Source organism: Adiantum capillus-veneris, chromosome 17 (genome assembly GCF_014529385.1).
Source record: "Adiantum capillus-veneris isolate H3 chromosome 17, ASM1452938v2, whole genome shotgun sequence".
NCBI lineage: Eukaryota > Viridiplantae > Streptophyta > Polypodiopsida > Polypodiales > Pteridaceae > Adiantum > Adiantum capillus-veneris.
The window spans coordinates 35222795-35242261 of NC_140947.1; the positions used below are offsets into that span (position 1 = coordinate 35222795).

General features: G+C 43.1%; 1 protein-coding gene across 1 annotated transcript in view; it reads right to left on the reverse strand.

Annotated features, from left to right (window-relative positions):
- Positions 1 to 6523: 6523 nt before the first annotated feature.
- Positions 6524 to 19467, reverse strand: part of LOC147437052 (Tetratricopeptide repeat (TPR)-like superfamily protein) — a 48186-nt gene continuing 35242 nt past the window's right edge. The window contains exon 6 of the mRNA XM_086486465.1: positions 6524 to 8791. Within this exon, the coding sequence (XP_086342591.1) occupies positions 6812 to 8791 (1980 nt within the window). The 3' untranslated portion in view covers positions 6524 to 6811. The remainder of the gene's footprint in view (positions 8792 to 19467) is intronic.

Sequence of the window (19467 nt, forward strand, 5' to 3'; positions counted from 1 at the left end):
TTTATGCATTTGATTACATTGCAATTTAATGTTCATTGCTGACAAATTGTTTGAAATTCTTTTACCAATCAATTTGTCTACCTAAAACTGCATATGCTTTTTACTCACTTATGAGTATGCAATTACTGTACCAATGTTGTTTGATTTTGTAGTGACTGAAGAAGGCTAAGGACATTCATCTCAAATGCTCTTCCACCTCGACGAACGAGCTTCAACTCAATAGCTTCCGAGGACGGAATCTACATCAGGAAGGGGGCCATGTTAACCCTCACAGCTCACGGACACCCCATCACCTACGACGGATGTGTATAATGTATTTGGTAGAGTCAGGTACCGGGCTTGTCGGACCAATAGGAAAAGGGTAAGAGTGATCGCCGATGAGAGGCGCACTCTAACCGGGACATTCAAGGGATTAGTTGGCTAAGCATGGGCGCCCAAGTGTGAATGGGGTGAGCTCATATAAAAGCCAACTAAACCTAAAATTCACTTATTCTCTCATTTGTGCAATAGAAGAGTGCTCTTGCTCCATCTCCATCTCCATCTTCTTCTTCTTCACCTCCTTGTGTGTGTGTGTGTATGTGAGAGAGAGAGAGAGAGAGAGTGCGATCGAGCATTGCGGCGGCACGACGGCAGTGAAGCGGTTGAGCGCGACGTAGCGACGTCTCCTTCTTCTTCGCGGCGAGGAATCCTCCACGGCAGGAGCATAGAGCGGTGAGTGATACACCATTGCCCTCTTTTGAGATTACTAGTTAAGCTAGTTGTGTGCTTGGAGCCGTCTATGGCTCGCACATAGTGTTAGGCAAGGCCCTTGCTTCGACAGTGCGGCAAGGAGCGCACATGGACAAATCTCAAACTATTTTTTAAGGCCAAATCCTTCCACAAGGTAGTACTTGAACAGCTCTTTCAAGCCATGCTCTCAAAACTTTGGCTAAGATTTGGCCATGTGGTCAAATCTTAAGATCATTTTGAAAGTGAGAATTGGAAAATTCACTAATATGACATTTGAGTGCATTGCAGCGTCACATGCTAGCAAGGAAGCTATATGGTTGGCACATTTAGTGGGAGATTACATTCATCACGTTTCAATATTGCATTGTGATAGTCAGAGTGTCATTGCTTTGGCAAGAAATCCCATGTTTCACTCCAAGTCAAAACACATTGAAGTGAGGTAGCATCTCATTCGGGATGTGTTGTGACGGATAAGTGATTGGATCTTGTCAAGGTCCACACTGATGACAAATCGACAGATGCTTTTACAAAGAGCTTGGCTACAGAGTGGTTTACACATTGCATTGAGTATATGGGTGTACGTTGAACACATTTATACAAGGGTGAACCTGTTGCACTTGATGGTATTACATACTAGCTTTAGTCGTAGCCACTTACTGTCACATTGGTCTTTAAGTGGAAGATTGTTGGAGTAAAGGCCTATGACCACCTACGAGACTAACATGCTCTACACAATTACTCACTTATTTGATTTACTTTTCAAGTGTATATACAATAAAGGAAACACATAGGGACTTCTCACTGTGTGTTGTTCCCCCCAATTGCTTCTCCTTCTTCTTCCCCTTCCCGCATGCACGCACGGGCACATGCAGCATCCCTTCAATTTTTTACTTGGTCTTTCAAACCTCAATTTCATTCCCATTAATCATTACTACCTGGCAGCAATGTGAGCTAGGAGTTTGTGGTAGAGTTACCTTCTTAACTAGATTTTAATTAAGAAAGTTGTAAGAGGCCCCATTTGTTAGTCACCTAGCTAAAGGGTGATAGCACAAAGATAGCATAGCTATAGAGATAATGATTGAGAAATGGGGATAAAGAGAGAATTTTTTAAAGAGTTGGTAGTATTGAAAAAAGAACCCACATGTCCACATTCTATTCATTGCAAAATAGCCTTTATAGGTAGTATACAAGAGCAAGATTTTAGGAAATGATTGAGGCTCATCTAGCTCATAGTATTTTGCTTACATCATGAATGAGTTGACTTGAAGATTCTTCTATTCTTAGAGGCGTACACACATGAGGCATAGCTTAGGGATTATCTCCAACGCCATCATCTACCAAGATCTACACCTTGTGCCCTTTGATAGTGTCGTGCATTCCCACTAGGGCACGTGATCCAAAAGTGAATCAATCAAGCAACATTCATGAACCTCTTTCGTATGTGAGACTTCCATGTTGGCATACTTAGAAGAAGAATTAAGAGAAAGAAGTTGCACCATGTGCACTACTTTTGTCTTTCCCACTCCTAGTGCTTTCCTTTGGGGACAATCGTTATTAGCATGACCACCTAATAAGCAATTGAAACATAGGTCTTCTCTCTCTCTCTCTCTCTCTCTCTCTCTCTCTCTCTCTCTCTCTCTCTCTCTCTCTCAATTTCTAAATTAGAGAGGATGAATTCATGCATGTGGATTGTCTCTAGCAATATGCATGATGCATTGTGGCTTGTGTAATGGTTGAACGAGTTGTTTGTCATTATTAGGGTCATCATGGATGTGTGCTTGAATAGTTGCATCTTATAAACCATGTCTATATCTAGGAGGCCTTGTGCATGCCATCCATGTGGCACTTCACAACTAGCCTTTCCCTAAATCATAGACTTTAGCCTATGATATCCTACGACTCTTGTCCAGACGTCAATACCTCTACATTTGATTTTAATCTTGGAGCTATGCTTAATGAATAGCTCCTTTCTCTACTTGCAGAAGATGCAGCTTCACGCTTTCTCACTCAGATCTCTTGACTTGGTTATCTTATTTTTATTGGTTTCTTCTTTCTTCTTGGGTGGACTCCACGGAACATGTTTTTCAATTTGCATTTTCCACGTGATATAGCTTATATAGATATCATAAGCAAATTTGTGATATAGCTTATAAACATATCACAAGCAAATTGTAGAACCAAAGGTCTCCCGATAAAAAGACCATTTTCGTTCTAATAAATGAGTTAATACAGCTATGATCTTGTAAAGTTACACTAGAATTAACAAAAGTAGGTTCACATGCACAGCTAACACCATAATTTAAGTTTGGTGAGAAGATCATTAGATCATAAAGACATAAGAAAAGAAATGCATCCAACTTAGTCCAATTGGTAATGGTGCGCTTGATTGCACGGTGTGCGATCAAGTCAAGCATTGATATTAATGTGTGATGTCTAGCGGATGCTATGTAGGAGAGAGGATCAACACATGACCCTCCACCTACCCATAGGAGGGAACAATGTGTGTTGTCTATGATGCTATGTAGGAGACAGGATCTACACGTGACCCTCCACCCTAATAAATTCATCTCATTGTCGGGCTATATGCAATTGCCTTCTTGCCCACACGAACCTGGTTGCCGACGCACCATCATCATGGGAACCATCACCCTTTAACTTTGAGCATGCACACCGCACACTTCGATAGGCGATCTTGATGCCCGGTGAGTGTGGTTTAGCCGCTAGCTTTGTAACAATTTAGATTCTTATTCTCTGTTAACAACATGGCCATTATGTCTACAAAATTGGGTGTGGTTTCTTCAATACACGACAACACATAAAATTATACACAAAGACCCCGGAGATACCCACACCATAACATTGAATGATGCAAGTTTTGTAGATTCTGTAAATCTTTGTGGTATGATTCCTATTCTTCAAACACATTTTCCTTGCCTTGGTAGATGTAACAAACACCATGCTTTCATTTGTAGAAATACATCCAATCATAGTGTCTTGTATGCTTACAAAAAAGAAAATAGAAATTTTAACATTGTAAGAACATTTCCAAGAGACGACAAATCTATCTGGCCAGTCTTGAACTCAAGACATGTTACTCCAAAGGGAAACGAGATAACCAATTTACCACTTGGAAAGCAAATGCATGACTTTCCTTGCACCAGCTTTTTTTTTTTTGCTCTCAAGTTAGGGTGTCACTTCTTACTCACCTTCAATGTACTCCACCCAACAACCTTTACGCATAAGAAAGTTTGTCATTTTATTTTTCAAAGAATAAATAAGCAAAATTAATGTGTTTCGGTATAAATTTGATTAATATTACCACCTAGCATGGTGTTTGTGTTTATTTGAATGTATGCATGGAATATACAAAACTCAAAGTCTATCTAAAATATATGCGATAGCATACAAGCGAATGCCTTTATTTGCTCATTACAAAAATTTGTGTTGTATTGCAAGACTAGATTTGCCTCTTGTTGCAGTTCATTTATTGAAACCTACCCCTAATGTTGTTGCATACAAATCATGCCTTGGGAGTGGGAGTCAATCTCAAGCCAAACAATTTCCCACAAAAAATATATCAATTGGAGATCTTTGCTGACACCTTCCAAGAATCTTAAAAGAGCACAAAAGGGAAAGATAATGGTCAAGCACTTACCCTCAACTTGCTTACCACAAAAACATGAAGGATGAATAAGAGCTTAACTCTTGGAAGCAAAAGAACACAGGCACTCACAAGAGCACAGAAGGGAAGTCTCCACAACAACTTTTGGTACATTAAGAATAAAATCTCACTGGAACGAAAGGATTAACAGGGACCTAGGACTAGATTTAGACGTCCTCAAAATCTATGTATGCCTCCCTCTATGAGAGCAACTTTCCTCCCACTACAAGATGCTATTATTTGTGACAGAAAGGAGTCGTGAATAAGTTTTCCGCAAATATAAAAGAAAACCTGGTTACACCTAGGTTTTCAATAACCGAATCATCATTCCATTCTTTTGTCCTACAACCATTTCATATATCAATCTATTTCTTTATCCTAAAACATGCTTTGTCAACTACAGGACATGCGTGTTTTCAAGAGCTAGTTTTGCATCGTCCCGTTCTCAAGTTGGTTTTATGGGGTAGGGAATGGACACTTAGTGTCCATTCCTCATAATACCTGCGACCCATTGGCGACCGGCGGATGCCAGAAGCCATTGGGGAGCAAGTACTATGAGAGAATGGAGAATGGACACTAAGTGTCCATTCCTTACCGTCGAGGGTCGCTGGGAGGCGGGCCAAGCTGATCTGATGCTTACGTAGGTTGCAGAGCTGCACACAGGTTCTCACCTGCTGCTAGGCCAGCGCAGGGTACAGTTCAGAGGACACCTGCCAGCGTAGAGAAGATTACGCATGCTGACGGGGCTTACAATAATTAGCAATGAGGACAGACCAGCTGATAATTAATTATGGCTCCTGATGGGGCTCACAATCATTGGCAATGATTGAGAGGGTGCTGCTGGATGATTACACCTGCTGACCTGTCGTCAATCTGTCACCTGCAGCAATGATTCCGCCCCAGAAAAGACAGTTGATGAAGGGCCAGGATGCACTGCCCACCGACCAGCGACCTTGACGTAGTATGAGAAAATGCACATGACATTGCGAGGTGCCATTATTGCGCCTCGCAAACACACCAATCATCAGTGCAAAAGTATGTACATAGCAAAAGCAGTCAAAGGTGCCAAAGTTGGCAGTCAAGGCTCCAAAAAGTCCCCTTTTTTATGGTATCCATCGTTATGTAAATTATTATTAATATAGCAGATGCTTCAGCAATCTTCATGTGGTCTCCATTCGAAAGAGAAAAGACATACGGTGCTGCACTACAGCACCCCTTGACTTGACTTGTGATCCGTATTGCCTAATGTGGCACTTCACGTCCTGTGGCCAAAATACTACGAACATCCTCCGGAACACTGCATCTATGTAAGTACAGGTCGTAAGAATCGGAGAGTAGCTGTGGGGCTGAAAACTGTATCCACACATCAGACTTAGTTGAGGCACAACCCGACTCTCCACGGCTTAGACGATCCAGCCCCCAACGAAGCTATTGCAATTCATTACGCCATCCTTCCTTCACAATGCCGAACCCCAAGTACATCAAAAGAAAAACAGTAAAAGGCTCCTGTTAAGAAAACACCAACCAGTCTAGTAATTCCAAGGCTATTTTGTGACACTTTTTGAAACTTACTAAGATAAAAACGAGTGGTTTTTACCACATTTGTGTGTAAAATCTGCAAATATGTTCACTCAAGAAGTGATTTTCTCCTTTCCATGGAAAAGTTTCTCCGTGAGAACAGGCTCTCACACTGCTCTCCTGGTTTATATACAAAATTGAGATTTGGATACTGCCATAGGATCTTGTCCTGTCCTGTAATCGTGAGAGATAATTGTGAGTCCTCAAGTCCTGTATATTTTGAGAGATTTAATACAGAACTCAAAAAAGATAGCGTACAAAAATTCAGCACATGGAAGCTATTACAATTCTGCCAATAGGTTCAAACCTCTGATAAGAGGGATTTGTGGGGAGAAGGAGACCCACGATCCAATTCCAATCACAGTTCAGTAGTTTACTATATCACAGAGAGCTCAAAAAATTACTTAGATCTACGCCCTTCTAGCAAACCTTATACATGCAAGACAGAAAAGCATAGCCTCTGGCATGTGTGCGCTTCACATGTGAGCACCCCGCACCCATAAGAATACAGCCCCAGACATACATATACTATACCCACAGCCTACAGGTGGAAGGAATACAAAAGTGCCTTGAATAATACATGTAAACCACATTACAAGAACCCTCCTTTGCACACCTCTTCCGCCTCACTCTATGCTTTATTCAGGAAAAATGATTTTTCTAAACATTCCAACCTTTTTTCAACATCTTTTACTAACATGTAAAAAGGGGTCAGCAAGTGACACCTTGCTAACAGCCTATCTTTACCAATTATGGTACAAGAAGCATGTTCCATGCTCTGACACTCCTACAGGCTGGGGAGAGCTCCATTAAAACAAATGGGAGGAGAAAATATCGCCATCATCAACCGGACCTCACGCAAACATGTCTGCAATGCTTCAGAAGGGTTACCGCCTCTTCTGTTCGCCCTTGCACAAGGTTCACGTAAACCACACAAAGAACAGCTATTGGATTTGCAGGAATGATAGAAGCTGCCTGCATAGCAAAGTGGTTTGCTTGCGGAAAATCGTTCAACATTACGTGAACCATGGCAAGGTTGACAAAAAGAGAAGCTCGGGCCCGTGTTCCAGTAAAGCTAGAAATGCTCAAGGCCTCCGATAAAAGAGAGGCATTTGCCACAGCAGCACCCACACCATCATCACCTTCTGCACTTGCTTCGCTATTCTCACCACTTTTCCATTTCTGACCATCTTCATCCCCCCCATTTGCCGGTGTTTCAAGGCTGTTGCACTCATTAATGCAAGTAGAGAGCTCTGCAACAGCTTCATGTGGTCTATTTAGTAGACAGAGAGCTTCAGCTGCATACACATGACCTAAAAACTTGAAGGGTTTCGAGCACTCGGGATGCTGTAGCAATTGCCGCGCATTCTTGAGAGCCCTGACTGGATTATCCAGACATAGCTCTACAAATGCTAAGTCCGCCAATACGTACTGCAAGATTGTTGAGTTCCGCTTTTGTTGCTCTTCCTCAAAAGCAGTTACAGAAGCCAGAATAGCGCTTAAACTGTTGACCTTTCCCTCCTTGTTATTTCCGTTCGGATTACTCTGTGCCCCCAATGGAAGGCCTCCGCCTCTCAAACTTTGAAGTGATAGACTCTTCAAATCCTCAGAAAGTGCTTCTTCAACTTCCACAGCACGCGTCTCCACTGCACCTTTTGCATCTCTAGCCAAGAGCTGATTGACGAGAAGCAAGGCATTATGGAGGCACTGGCGAGCAAACAGTAGACTAAGTTTATGTGGTTTTCCAAAGGCAGCTGGTTCTAGTCCTTTTGCTGAGGAAGAATTCCCCATTGTTTTGTCGTCCTCCAGATTGAATCCTGCCGCTATATTTGACAGTGAAGGATTTAAGCTACCTGCTGGAAGCACCAACCTGCGCCACCTCCCTTCTCCTACCGAGGACACCCGCAGCTCATCTTTCTTGATTGAGTTGTCAAACCCACCAGTCTCAAGCAAGCCCTTTTCAAGTGCAGAGATGCAACATTCTGCAATCCGGAGCCAGAGTAAAGGTTGCTTGCAGCAGAAGGAGCCTGCTTCTTGAAAACATTGCGCTGCAAGGACGGGATTGCCGATTCTCAACTGCTGCAAGCCGCAATTGTAAAGAATTGAAAGAGACTTGTCCTGGGAATATGTAGAAAGCAGAAGAGGCTTGGCAGATATGGCTGATATACAATTCTTCAAAGCTTTATGAAAATAAGTGTAAGCAGTGCTATCTTTCCGGAGGTGGTGATGTATACAGCCCAGGTTATTTAAAAACATGCATCTCAATCCTGGTTCCTTACTGTTGCAAGTCATCAAAAGCTTTATAGCTTTTCTATGGTTACCACGTAAATACTCTAGCTGTGCCTTCAACATCAATGCTTTTGACTGGTCGACTCCCTGGGCCAGATTCATTGCTAGTTTGACCTCTTTCTTAGCTGCTCTAATGTTCCTCGTGCACAAAAAGAAGCGAACTTTATTCAGATGCAGAAAGATCTTAATGCTAGAATCCCGTGGCGGAGCAGAAGACACTCGATCTGGCCCTGGAACTGCATGCGACAGTAATGATATGGGAGTAGCTGACTTTGCTGTGTTTGAGCCCTCCATGTCCAAGCCTAGACTCAAGACCTCCTCATCCAAAACTTCTTCCGATGAGGACCTTGTAAGACTTGCCTCAGACGCTGCATTGTTCACCGAACACACAGCAGCACCTGCAGTCCCCATGCTAGAAGTGGAGTCTAATGTGCTTGAAAGTAGCATTGAGTGTGAAGGAATGCTGTTTCCAGTTTCTGAGGGTGTCACCAGAATTCCTAAACCAAAAACTCTCTCCATATACCGCAACACATCCTGCAATTGAGTTAAAAAACCTTGTCAATTTTGGCAAACACAGAACTGAAACCATATCTAGTGATTGTTTCTCCACCTTCATTGAGTTGAATACTGAAAACCGAAAAATCCTTGACAAAGTACTCTAACAATGCTTACATAGGGTACCAGTGTAAAGGAAAAGACAAACAATTTATCATCCTAGACAAACTGCTCAAAAAATGATTCAAAGAATTCCTCAACCTCATTCTAGCCACAGTGCAGCCCCCAAAAATTACCACAATAAATTGCCGTTCGCTTATAAATAGATGGTAGAAAATCGCTCCACGATGCCTTGCTCCAATGAAGAGATAGTGAGATCCTTTTCCCATAAAAACAAACAAATTTTTTGTTTTGTTTTCAGAGTCGGGCGGGGCAAGCCCGGCCGCTCCCCTTATCCACCATAAAAGTGGACAAGAAGAACGACCAGGACTATGCCCCGAGAAACCGAAGGCAGACGCTTTTGTCACTAGTTTCCTCTGGACTCGGGAGGCCAGAATTATCTACACTCTTAGGGCGATGACTTTTCCCTTGAGAGACCCATTTCGGTGGGCGTGACAGTGACCAAGTACCTCTGTTCAGAGGCCCAGGTACTGCGGGACAAACAAATCAAACTTTATGTTCCATGTAAGGGCAAGGCAATCCCTCTTGTAAATGCTTGTTCCATTTCAAAATTAATATACAATGATCTTTTTGCACTTGATCTATGTACAACTCAAGTCCGAATATAGGTCAATAAATGTCTCCAAGATAGATGAAAATAGTTTTAAGGTTTGCATGAGTATAAGAAATGTTTTGAGAAACTGCCTTCTAGAATGCTTCCTCATGTGAGGCTTGAAGGCCTAAAGATAACAAAATTCACATTATTTTTGGCTAATCACCTCCCGATAAGGTATCTTATCAACTGTAACATGGGATAGGAACAGGGATTGGGAACGGGTCGCATAGTGAATTTAAATCTGAGAAAACGTGAACCCCATAGAGAACTAAAGCCTAAATGATAATGCCCTTGAAGTGGTCACCTCAGCCTTGTTCCTTGAAGAGGGAGATTGACATTGAGAAGAGCAATGGCAATGGCTTGAACCCTTGATGGCTTCAAGCTTGCAAGCAGTAGCCTTTGCCAATGGTTGATGGCTTGGCTCTTAAACTTATGGGCTTGAAAGTTAGCCAATGTGAATGCCTGTGGCTTGCTCTTTGGTGATGGCTGGCCCTCTTGGCCTTGTATAGCCCATGGCCCCAAGGGGCCCAAAACGATTTTGGGATACCTTTTAGCCCATTGCTTCTTTTTGGAGGGTTCCTTTTCAAGAGCAAATGGAACGGTTTTGTTGTGAATTACCTAAAGAGATCCGCGATACTGCTTCAAGCAAAAGTTCAAGAGCATTCAAAAGCTCATGGAACACACAAATGACAAATACTCCATGCATTCAGGTTCCTTGACTTACGCAATGGAGGAGCCAATGTCCAAGTCAACAGGGAAGGAGTCTTCCAAGGAGAAGAAGAACGGCAAGAAGCAGAAGAAGAAACACACCACGAGGCCTAAATTGACGATAGAGCAACATGCAGAGTACTTCAAGGAAGGCGTGTGTTATGGTTATGGTTATGGTTATGGTGAAGAGGGGCACATTTTGGCAAAGTATTGTAAGAAAGAATCTAAGGAGGAAGCTGAAGACAAGCCAACGAGTTCCAAACTGGTAGTGAAGAAAGCTAAGAAAGGGAAGATAAAGACACGACCGGTTCCAAATTTTGTGGGGGTGGGCCTAATCTCCACTCTACTTACCTACCCTCTCCACTTCTTCTCATTTTGGTGTTATAAAAAGGGGATTCAAATATTGGCTTCTTCTTACTAACCCCTCGTTTTAAGGTGCTGATCTTAGGAAAACGATCTGTCTATGCTTTGGAAAATAAGGTCACTACCTCGCTTGTCATAACCTCTCTAATCATCATCTCTCTCGTTGTGAAAAGAAACTTCTTGGTTTAGGCCGTAAATACATTCCTCCCCCCTCCCCTCCTCCCTCTTACACTCTTTTTCTTGCCTAGAAATAAGCTACCCAATTAAGCTCTTTTTAAAAGAAGTCTCTCCTCTATCTCCCTTCTCCCTCCCCAACCCCTCTTGGTACCCCCCTTCTCCCTCCCTTAATCTTAAAAAATGCTTTCTTCCCCCTCTTTTCTCACCTAAACAAGCTTTGGAAAGTCTTTCATCTTCACCCTTTACACCCCTTCCTTTCTTAAGAAGGCCCTCCATACTTTAAAAAATGATCCCTCCATAGTCATTAAACCAGCCGACAAAAATTTAGGTCTCGTTCTCTTATCCAAGTCATGGTATCTAGAGGAAGCTTCTAGACATCTATTAGATTCATCTTCATACACTCCTGTTTTCTCCGTTTCTCTCTCCTTTGTTGCCTCTCTCCTCTCCTCTATTATCACCAATTGCTCTCTTTTCCCATCTAAGGAAGGGGACTTCATCCTAGCCCCACTTTCATCGAAACCCAAGCCTCGTCCCTTTTTTCTCCTCCCTAAAATCCACAAACCCTCTTTGATAGGGCGCCCCATTTGCTCATACAAAGGGTATATTTTGAAACATGCCTCTCAATGGCTAGACATCCAGCTTCTCCCTATCCTTCTCACAAAGAGGCAGCAACTTAAAGACTCTTTTTCTCTCATTAAGGATACCTCCCCTCCGGCCCTTCCTTCTAATATTCTTCTCTTCACTTTTGATACTAGCATTCCTATTCAACAAGGTTTGCTCACCCTCTTTGTCTCTATCCAACACCTTCTTCCCTCCGCCAAAATAAGTCTCATTCTCTCCTTGGCCTCTCTGATCCTTAATCATCACTACATCTCCTTCCAAGGTAAATGTTGGCTGTCACAAACTGCTGACGTGTCAAGTCAGTGAAGAGCCCCAACCTTCAGATCACGGCCGAGGAACCTAAACCCTAAGAATAACAAGCAACAGCAGAAGAAGAAGTCCTACCAACTTATAAGACCCCGTCCGATGGGGCCCAAGAGACAAAGGAATTAAATAAAGCAGGACCCACACACACACACACACACAAAGGCTTGCGCAGTAGCTGATGACGTGGCAATTGTATGGACGCTCCAGATTTTTCGTTAACTAATGACGTGGCAGACTATACGGGTTTCCGTGATTTACGCTGGCGCTTTTGGGCATTGCTTTTGAGGCCAACTGCTTTTAAGTTTGAAGGCTTTTCATTTAAACTGCTTTTCATAGGCCAAGGGCCTTTAAATATGTGCAGAGGGCTCATTCTATGCACGCTTCAGTGAGAAGGTGCAGAGTGCGAGTACCGGCATTGTACTGAGTTCAAGTAATATAAAGAAATACCAAAAGGGGCGCCAAGGTTTGGGGCCAATACTCTCTGGGGTGGAATTCCGCCACTCCGTGTCGCGTGTGCTCTCTCTCTTTCAGTTCAGTAGTTATTGAAGTGCTAAAAGTTTGTTCAATCTATTCTTTTCTATTGGCACGTGGTGCCCGTCTTGTGACATTGGCACCAAATCGAGGGTACTGCCATGGATTCTAACTTTGCAGTTGTCTATGCTTGCCTTTTTCTTTGTTACTTACAAGATAGCATCAACCTCCCCTCACACCCTTCACTTCTCTACTTCAAAAGATTCATAGACAATGCCTTCGGCATTTGGCATGGCTCCCTTTCAAGCCTTGAAAAATCCTTAAGCTCTATGGTTCTCCACTTCAAGGCCATATCAAAATCTCCCCTTGCTTCACTTCAAGGCCATATCAAAATCTCCCCTTGCATCTCCACCATGGAAGCTTCCATCCTCATAAATCCATTTTTTCAAAGGACCCTCCTTTTCTCTTTCTGGGATTCTCGACTCTCACTGCTTTCAAAAAAAGCCTCAACTCCTACAACCAAATACCTTCGCAATCTTGGCACCCCACCCACCAAAAAGTTTCCTTCATCATTTCAAAATTTAAGAGATATGTGATAAGAGAGAGTTCTCTAGAAAACTTCCTTAGCATTCGCTCCCTTTTCTTCCATAGACTTAGAGCAAGGGGTTACCCCCGGATCTCCTCGATTCTTGCTTTGCTCGTGTCTCCTACAATGATAGAGAATCTCTTTTCAAAAAGAAACCTTTTTTTTAAAGCCTCTCCCATGGTGATCAAAATCTCGTTTTCACCCCTACATGCAATCTTAATCTCTCTCTCACCTTGATTAAACCTCTCGCTCTTCACCTTAACACCTCACCCAAATTATCCCACCTCCCCAAACCCCTTGTCTCTTGGATCAATGCACCCAATGTAGAAAAGATGTTACCTCCCCAAACCCCTTGTCTCTTGGATTAATGCACCCAATGTGGAAAAGATGTTATCCCCCATGCTTCACACCCTGCCATAAACTTTGACTCTAGCTTCCCCATGTGCCTCTCCTTCCCCCCCCTTAATGCTAGCTCTTAGTACTTTTTTGAGTCATTTACACCGTTGGTACACTGTCCCTTCCCCTTCTTTATACCTCTTCAGATAGGTTCTACTCTCCCACTTCCCCTCTTGCTTAGTTAACTCTCCCACTTCCCCCCTTGCTTATTTCCTCTCAATATCCCCTAATTGTACCAAAGAATCCTCTTTATCTTTCAATTGTACCCCTCTAAAGTTATTTGCTTTCAAAACTCTTAAAGCCCCCTAGATGTACAAAAAATCCTCTTAATCTTTCCCATTGTACCCCTCTTGAAGGATTTGCCTATAAAGCCTGTAACAAACTTGGACACTCCAAGTCAAGAATCAATCGCGACAGCACCAAATAACCACTTCAAAACAATTCACAGATCACAATAGATTTGCACTGGCCCGGCGGAGTTCCGTGCCTAGAGATATTGGCCCCAAAGACTTGCGCCCCTTTCAGTATTTCTTTTATATTAATCACTTCAAAGTACAAGAGAGTGGGTCGGGATTCACTCTCAGACTCTGCGTCTAAATGCTCTAAGAAGTGAATGCCCAAACCACTTATTTAAAGTTACAAGGGATGCCCAAAAGCAGAGCCCCAAAAGCTTCAAAATCAAAAGCCCTAAAAGCAAAAGCATATGCTCTTTCTCTCTCTCTGAGAATCCCAAAAGAAAGCAAAAGACTTTTTCTGTCTCTCTTTCTCTTGCTATTTGCGTAGAAAAAGCAAAATTTGCGTCGCTCGTCATTTTATTTTATTTTTTAATTTATTTATTTTTTAGCCTTCGCGATTTCCGAAAATTAGGGTTTTTGACAGAAATTAGGGTTTCTGTTGTCCGCCACGTCATCACTTAGTGACATACCCCCCTCTTGAAAGCATTGTAATCGACCGCGATTACGCCTACAAAACCGACAAAAGCCATAAACCGGCTTAGCAGACACTGACTATTAGTACCTACGTACTAGGAACACACATCTAGCACACGTACAAAATCGACAGTCACATCACACGACATCACCAGACATCACAGGACATCACATGACATTCAACATTCATTCGGATCTTAGAGCATGATTTATCGGCAATGTAGCTAGCAATCGCATCTAGGTTCAATCGGGACCTCATCGATGTCCAATTGACTAACCCCTATTGCAACCATGTCTATTCGAGATCAAGTAGACCAAAATGCTGCAGTTATTTCGTCTATCAGTTCCTGCACTCACAAGAAGTCAAGAAAAAAATCAGTATCATTATCAAGAATTCCATTTCATAAAGTCATCCAGCAGAATACTGTCAGCTCTCAGTATCCCTGAAGCTCAAAGAGACATCAGTGATTTTAGTATCAAAATCAAGGCATCTGTTGACAAAGGAGTGGAGTGACTCCCCTCTTGTGCATCCCACTACACCAGATCTCCGGCCAAGCTGAATTCTGGGTTCCATTTGGAGTAGACTATGCTAAACCAAAAGCATCGAGGTAAAGTTTCACAATCTGAGGAGTATCTGCTAGGTCCTTCTCCTCCATCCACTTCGCATCAAATGCAAGATAGTTCTTGAACTTAACCAAGAACCACCTTCGGACTTTACCTTTCTTCGTATCATTATGTGCCAAAATCTGTTCAGGAACAAGGATCTCCTCGTTTTCTTCCACTTCGGGTTGCTCATCAGGCTCCCCATCATCAGGCACATCACCCTTAACAGGTTTCAAGAGACTCACATGCAATGCATTGTGAATCCTCCAAGTATCAGGCAATTTCAATCGGAAGGAGACATCATTTATCTTGTCATTGATCTGGAAAGGTCTGTAGTATCGCATACTAAGCTTTGGAAAAAGCCTCTCCTTTCCCTTTTTCTTTCGTAGGCGTGCCTTTTCAAAACGTAAGAGCACCCAATCCTCCTCCTTCAATTTCAAGTCGTGACGATGGGGATCTGCTGCCTTTTTTTGTCGTTCTTGAGACTCCTGCAAAGTCTCGCGAACCTTGGCAAAAGTCGTATCCAAATCTCGCGAATATTCATCCGCTTCAAATATCTAAACTTTCGTGCTCAGGAAGGATGGAACCTTCGCAGCACTTTCAACAATCTCACATGGCGTCTTCCCCGTCGAAGAGTGTCTCATGTTATTGTAGGCAAATTTCACCAAAGGTAAGTTCTTTTTCCATTGAGTCTTCTAATCCGAGATACAAGACTTCAATAAATCTAAAATCACTGAATTCGCAATCTCAAATTGCCCGTCAGTCTACAAAGTGGAACGATGACGAGAACTGCAGCTGCGTGCCAATGTTCTCCCAAATTGCCTTCAAAACAAACTCATAAATCTAGGGTCTCTGTCTAGGACAATGGTCTCAGACGTGCCATGTAACTGGAAAATCATCGTGATCATTCTGTGTTCTTGGGAGATCAAAAATGAAATCCATTGCAATACTTTCCCAGGGGTGGGTGGGTATGGGTAAAGGCTGTAACAATCCCTCTGCCTTATGCCTGTCAAACTTGACCTTCTGGCATACCAAGCAACTGCGCACAAACTCTTCCACATCCTTTTTGAGTCTCCGCCAAAAGAAGTATCTGATCTACCCCCTTCATGGTGGTAGCAATGCCGCGGTGACCCGTAAAAGGTGGACAGTGGCATTCAGTCATAACCTTTTCCCGCAACGGCTATGTAACGCACAACATAGTCTTTCTCATCAAGTAGCCTCCCCGAAGGGGGTATCCAGCTACTGTCTCTCCATCCCGTATCCGTGTGAAAATATCTGCAAAATCTGTATCCATGGCATACCGATTGAACATATCCTCGAAGCTCCTATGATGTATCGTGGAAATAGCCAGAACCAACGGCTTCCGAGACAAAGCATCTGCCACCACATTCTTCTGTCCCTGCACGTGGACAATCTGGAAGTGAAACTGTGACAAGATGTTCGCCCACCGCATCTGCTTTTCCAAAAGCTGCTTCTGTGACAAGAAGTAGCATAAACTCTGATGGTCTGTAAAGACAGTCAAATCCGCTCCGAGTAGGTAATGTCGCCACTGAGTAAGAGCATGGATAACCGCCAAAAGCTCTTTCTCATAAATCTGTGTTGTCATCTCCGGCCTAGAGAACAAACGGCTCTCGTAAGCTATGACATGGCCTTCTTGCATCAAGACCGCACCCAGACTACGACCATAAGCATCACAAAATACTTCAAATGACTTCTACAAGTCAGTAAAGTCAAAATAGGTCCTGTAGTCAATTTCTCTTTCAATGTCTGAAAGGCAGTCACCTCTGTGGGTCCCCACGAAAAAGGTACTCCTTTCTGTGTCAAGATATGCAAAGGGGAAGCAACCTCTGCAAACTTTCGAATGAACCGCCTGTAGTACGAACACAATCCCAAGAAGATTCCAACTTCATGGACATTCTTCAAATCGGGCCAATCACGTATAGTCTCTATCTTGGCCGAATCCACTTGCACTCCTGCTGCTAAGACAAAGTATCCCCAAAAAAAAGTGTATCTCTGAAGCAGATGATCTCTGTGTTCTGCCTCATTCTTGGAGAAAACAATGATATCATCAAAGAAAGTGCTAACAAATAGCCTGTACTCTCGAAAAATCCTGTCCATCATCCGGTTAAATGTCGGAGGAGCATTGGTTAAGCCAAAAGGCATCACCAAAAACTCAAATAACCCAAAAGTCGTCCGAAAGGCTGTCTTCTAGACGTCTCCCGACGCGATTCGGATCTATATCCACTCTTCAAGTCAATCCTGCTAAAGCACGAGGATCCTTGTAACTTGTCGAGTATATCATCGATCCTAGGAATCGGAAATCTGTTCTTGATGGTGATTTTGTTGAGAGCGCTATAATCGATGCACATTCTCCAAGATCCATCTTTCTTCAAATCCAACAACAGTGGAGAGCAATACGGTGAAGTACTATGCTAGACAAGACCCTTTTCCAAGAGGTCTTTCATTGGGTTCATAATCTTTTCATTCTGTACTCGACTCACACGGTAAGGTGGCCGGTTCGGTGACGTGCTTCCAGGTATCAGATCAATGGTTTGATCTTCAGGCCCTCTGAAAAGCAATCGGCATGAGTGTGGAGAAAAATCTTGGCGTTCTTTTGATCAAATCAAAACATATTCAACCTTTATCCATTGTTCAGTTCTCTCCCAAAAGAATGAGTAAGAAACTGAAGTTCATAAAGTACAATCTCTAAGCCCTTCATTTATCAAAGTCGCTTTCTCGGCCCGGTAGTCAACCACGGCGTAGTTCTTGTGGTACCAAAGGATCCTAAGTAGAACGTCACTCGCATGCCATGAACACCCCTGTCATTGCAAACGGAGTTTGTCAATGCTCGGTGTAATGGCAACATACCATCCGGGTGCCAGTCGAACTACCTCCGCCTGTGGCGTCAGTCTGTCGGGCGTAATTCCAAATCGAGCTGCCAATTCCAAGTGAAAAGAAGTTGGCCTTGGCTCCTTCAAAAGAGCTTCCTGACCCTTCACTTTGCCCCAAAAGCGACAAAGTTTGTACTTTCATTCATTAGATTCGGTGCAGGTCCCATGCCATGTGGTACCAGTTCTGCTTTTCTATCTGCCTTTTCTGCCACGTTCCTCAGCTGCTATGGAACTCTCAGGCCTGTCGTCGTTCTTATCATTTTGTTCTTTCTGTGCCTTTTTAGGACACTTCGCGGAGATATGTCCATGTTCCCCGCAGCCAAAGCACTTCCCCTCTCTAATGAAGCGAGCTCTCTCCTCAGGAGTAAGCTTGGGTCGTGCATCCTTTTTCTCTGGGTTGCTCTTTTTCTTTCTACATTCCCAGAAGTTTGTTCGGCTCGTTGTGTCATGGCCTCATCTGTGCGGTAGGTCAGACTGCCAAAGTGAATGGCAAAGCCCCGCTTCGCATGACTCATCAACTCCTGAATAGAAGCTGACTTCTGTTCCAAGTAGTGATCTCGGATCTCTGTAGGTAGACCCAAGGTGAACCGCTCAATCTGTTCTCTGAACGAGATCTTCTTGAATGAAGAGGCCGGTAGAAAAGAGCTCCACAATCTTTCACAATAAGCATTGATTGTGTCTTTTTTGGTCATCCGAAGATGGTTCCAAGCAGCTCGTTCATATTCTTGTGTCAACCAAGAAGAAATAAAAAGCTTCTTAAATTTCAGCCATTTAACCGACGCAGTCTTGTTTAAGAGAAGAGTGGACCACCAAGTGCGAGCATTCCCTTTAAAGCAAGAGGCACCTCTCCGAATCTTGGAGTGCTTTGAGTAGCGTCCTCCACGAAAGCGATGTCAAACTGATGTATAAAAGACAAAGCCTTCGAAGCATCTGAGTATCCTGAGAAAGTGTCAAATTTAATTGACTGTCCACCTTCCTTAAACTCTCGGACTTTCTTGCTTTTATCTTCCAGAAAGTCATACTGGTTGGCTTTATAAAAATTCTTCTTGTTCGCATAAAAGTTTCCATCATCAGAATCTGACCTGTCTATAGATGAGTCCTCAGTAGAAAGTCAGTCTTTGGGCGAGATTTAGACTTCTTTGCCTTTCTCTTGCCCTTTCCAAAGCGGTGCTTCTTGCTTCGCTTCTTACCTTTTCTGCCTTCTTCGCTCGAATCCGAGGAGCTAGAAGAACTGTCAAAAGAAGAAGAAGAAGAAGAAGAACTGGGTACTCCTTCAAATCAAACACGCTTCTTCTGTTTCTTTGCCTTGTCAAATGTCGACTGACGACCCAAATATCCCGAGAAGTCTTTTGCTTTTTGCCGTGCTTTTTGGTTTTCTTTTGCTTTTTGGCTTTTTGGCTTTCTTTTACGCGTCAAAAAGCTGAGCAATCCGTGCATCAACCACCTCTTGTAATTCCTTCTTTGAATACTGTTTGTGATCAGAAAGTTTCTTGAGAGCGGGTTTCAGTGGTGGTGTAGTGGTTTTCTACCATTGTTCATGCACTTCTTGAAAAGAAGTCTCGCTCATATATTTTGCTAATTTCGGATCCTTCGCAAAACTAAGCATCATCTTCATTGCATCGCCGATTAATTGTTGACGCTCCATCTCTTGTCTCTCCGCCTGAGTAGGCCGAGGCGGGCCATACTCTCTGCCTGAATCTTCGTTGTGATCCCAGCCCGCATCTCCAGATGCAGAGGGAGTCCACTGATCCTTGCGTGAAGCCATAGGTGCCGCGGAAAAAAAATTGGGGATCGGATTTCCCATAGAAGAGAAATCGGCCGCGCTCTGATACCACTGTAACAGACTTGGACACTCCAAGTCAAGAATCAATCACGACAGCACCAAATAA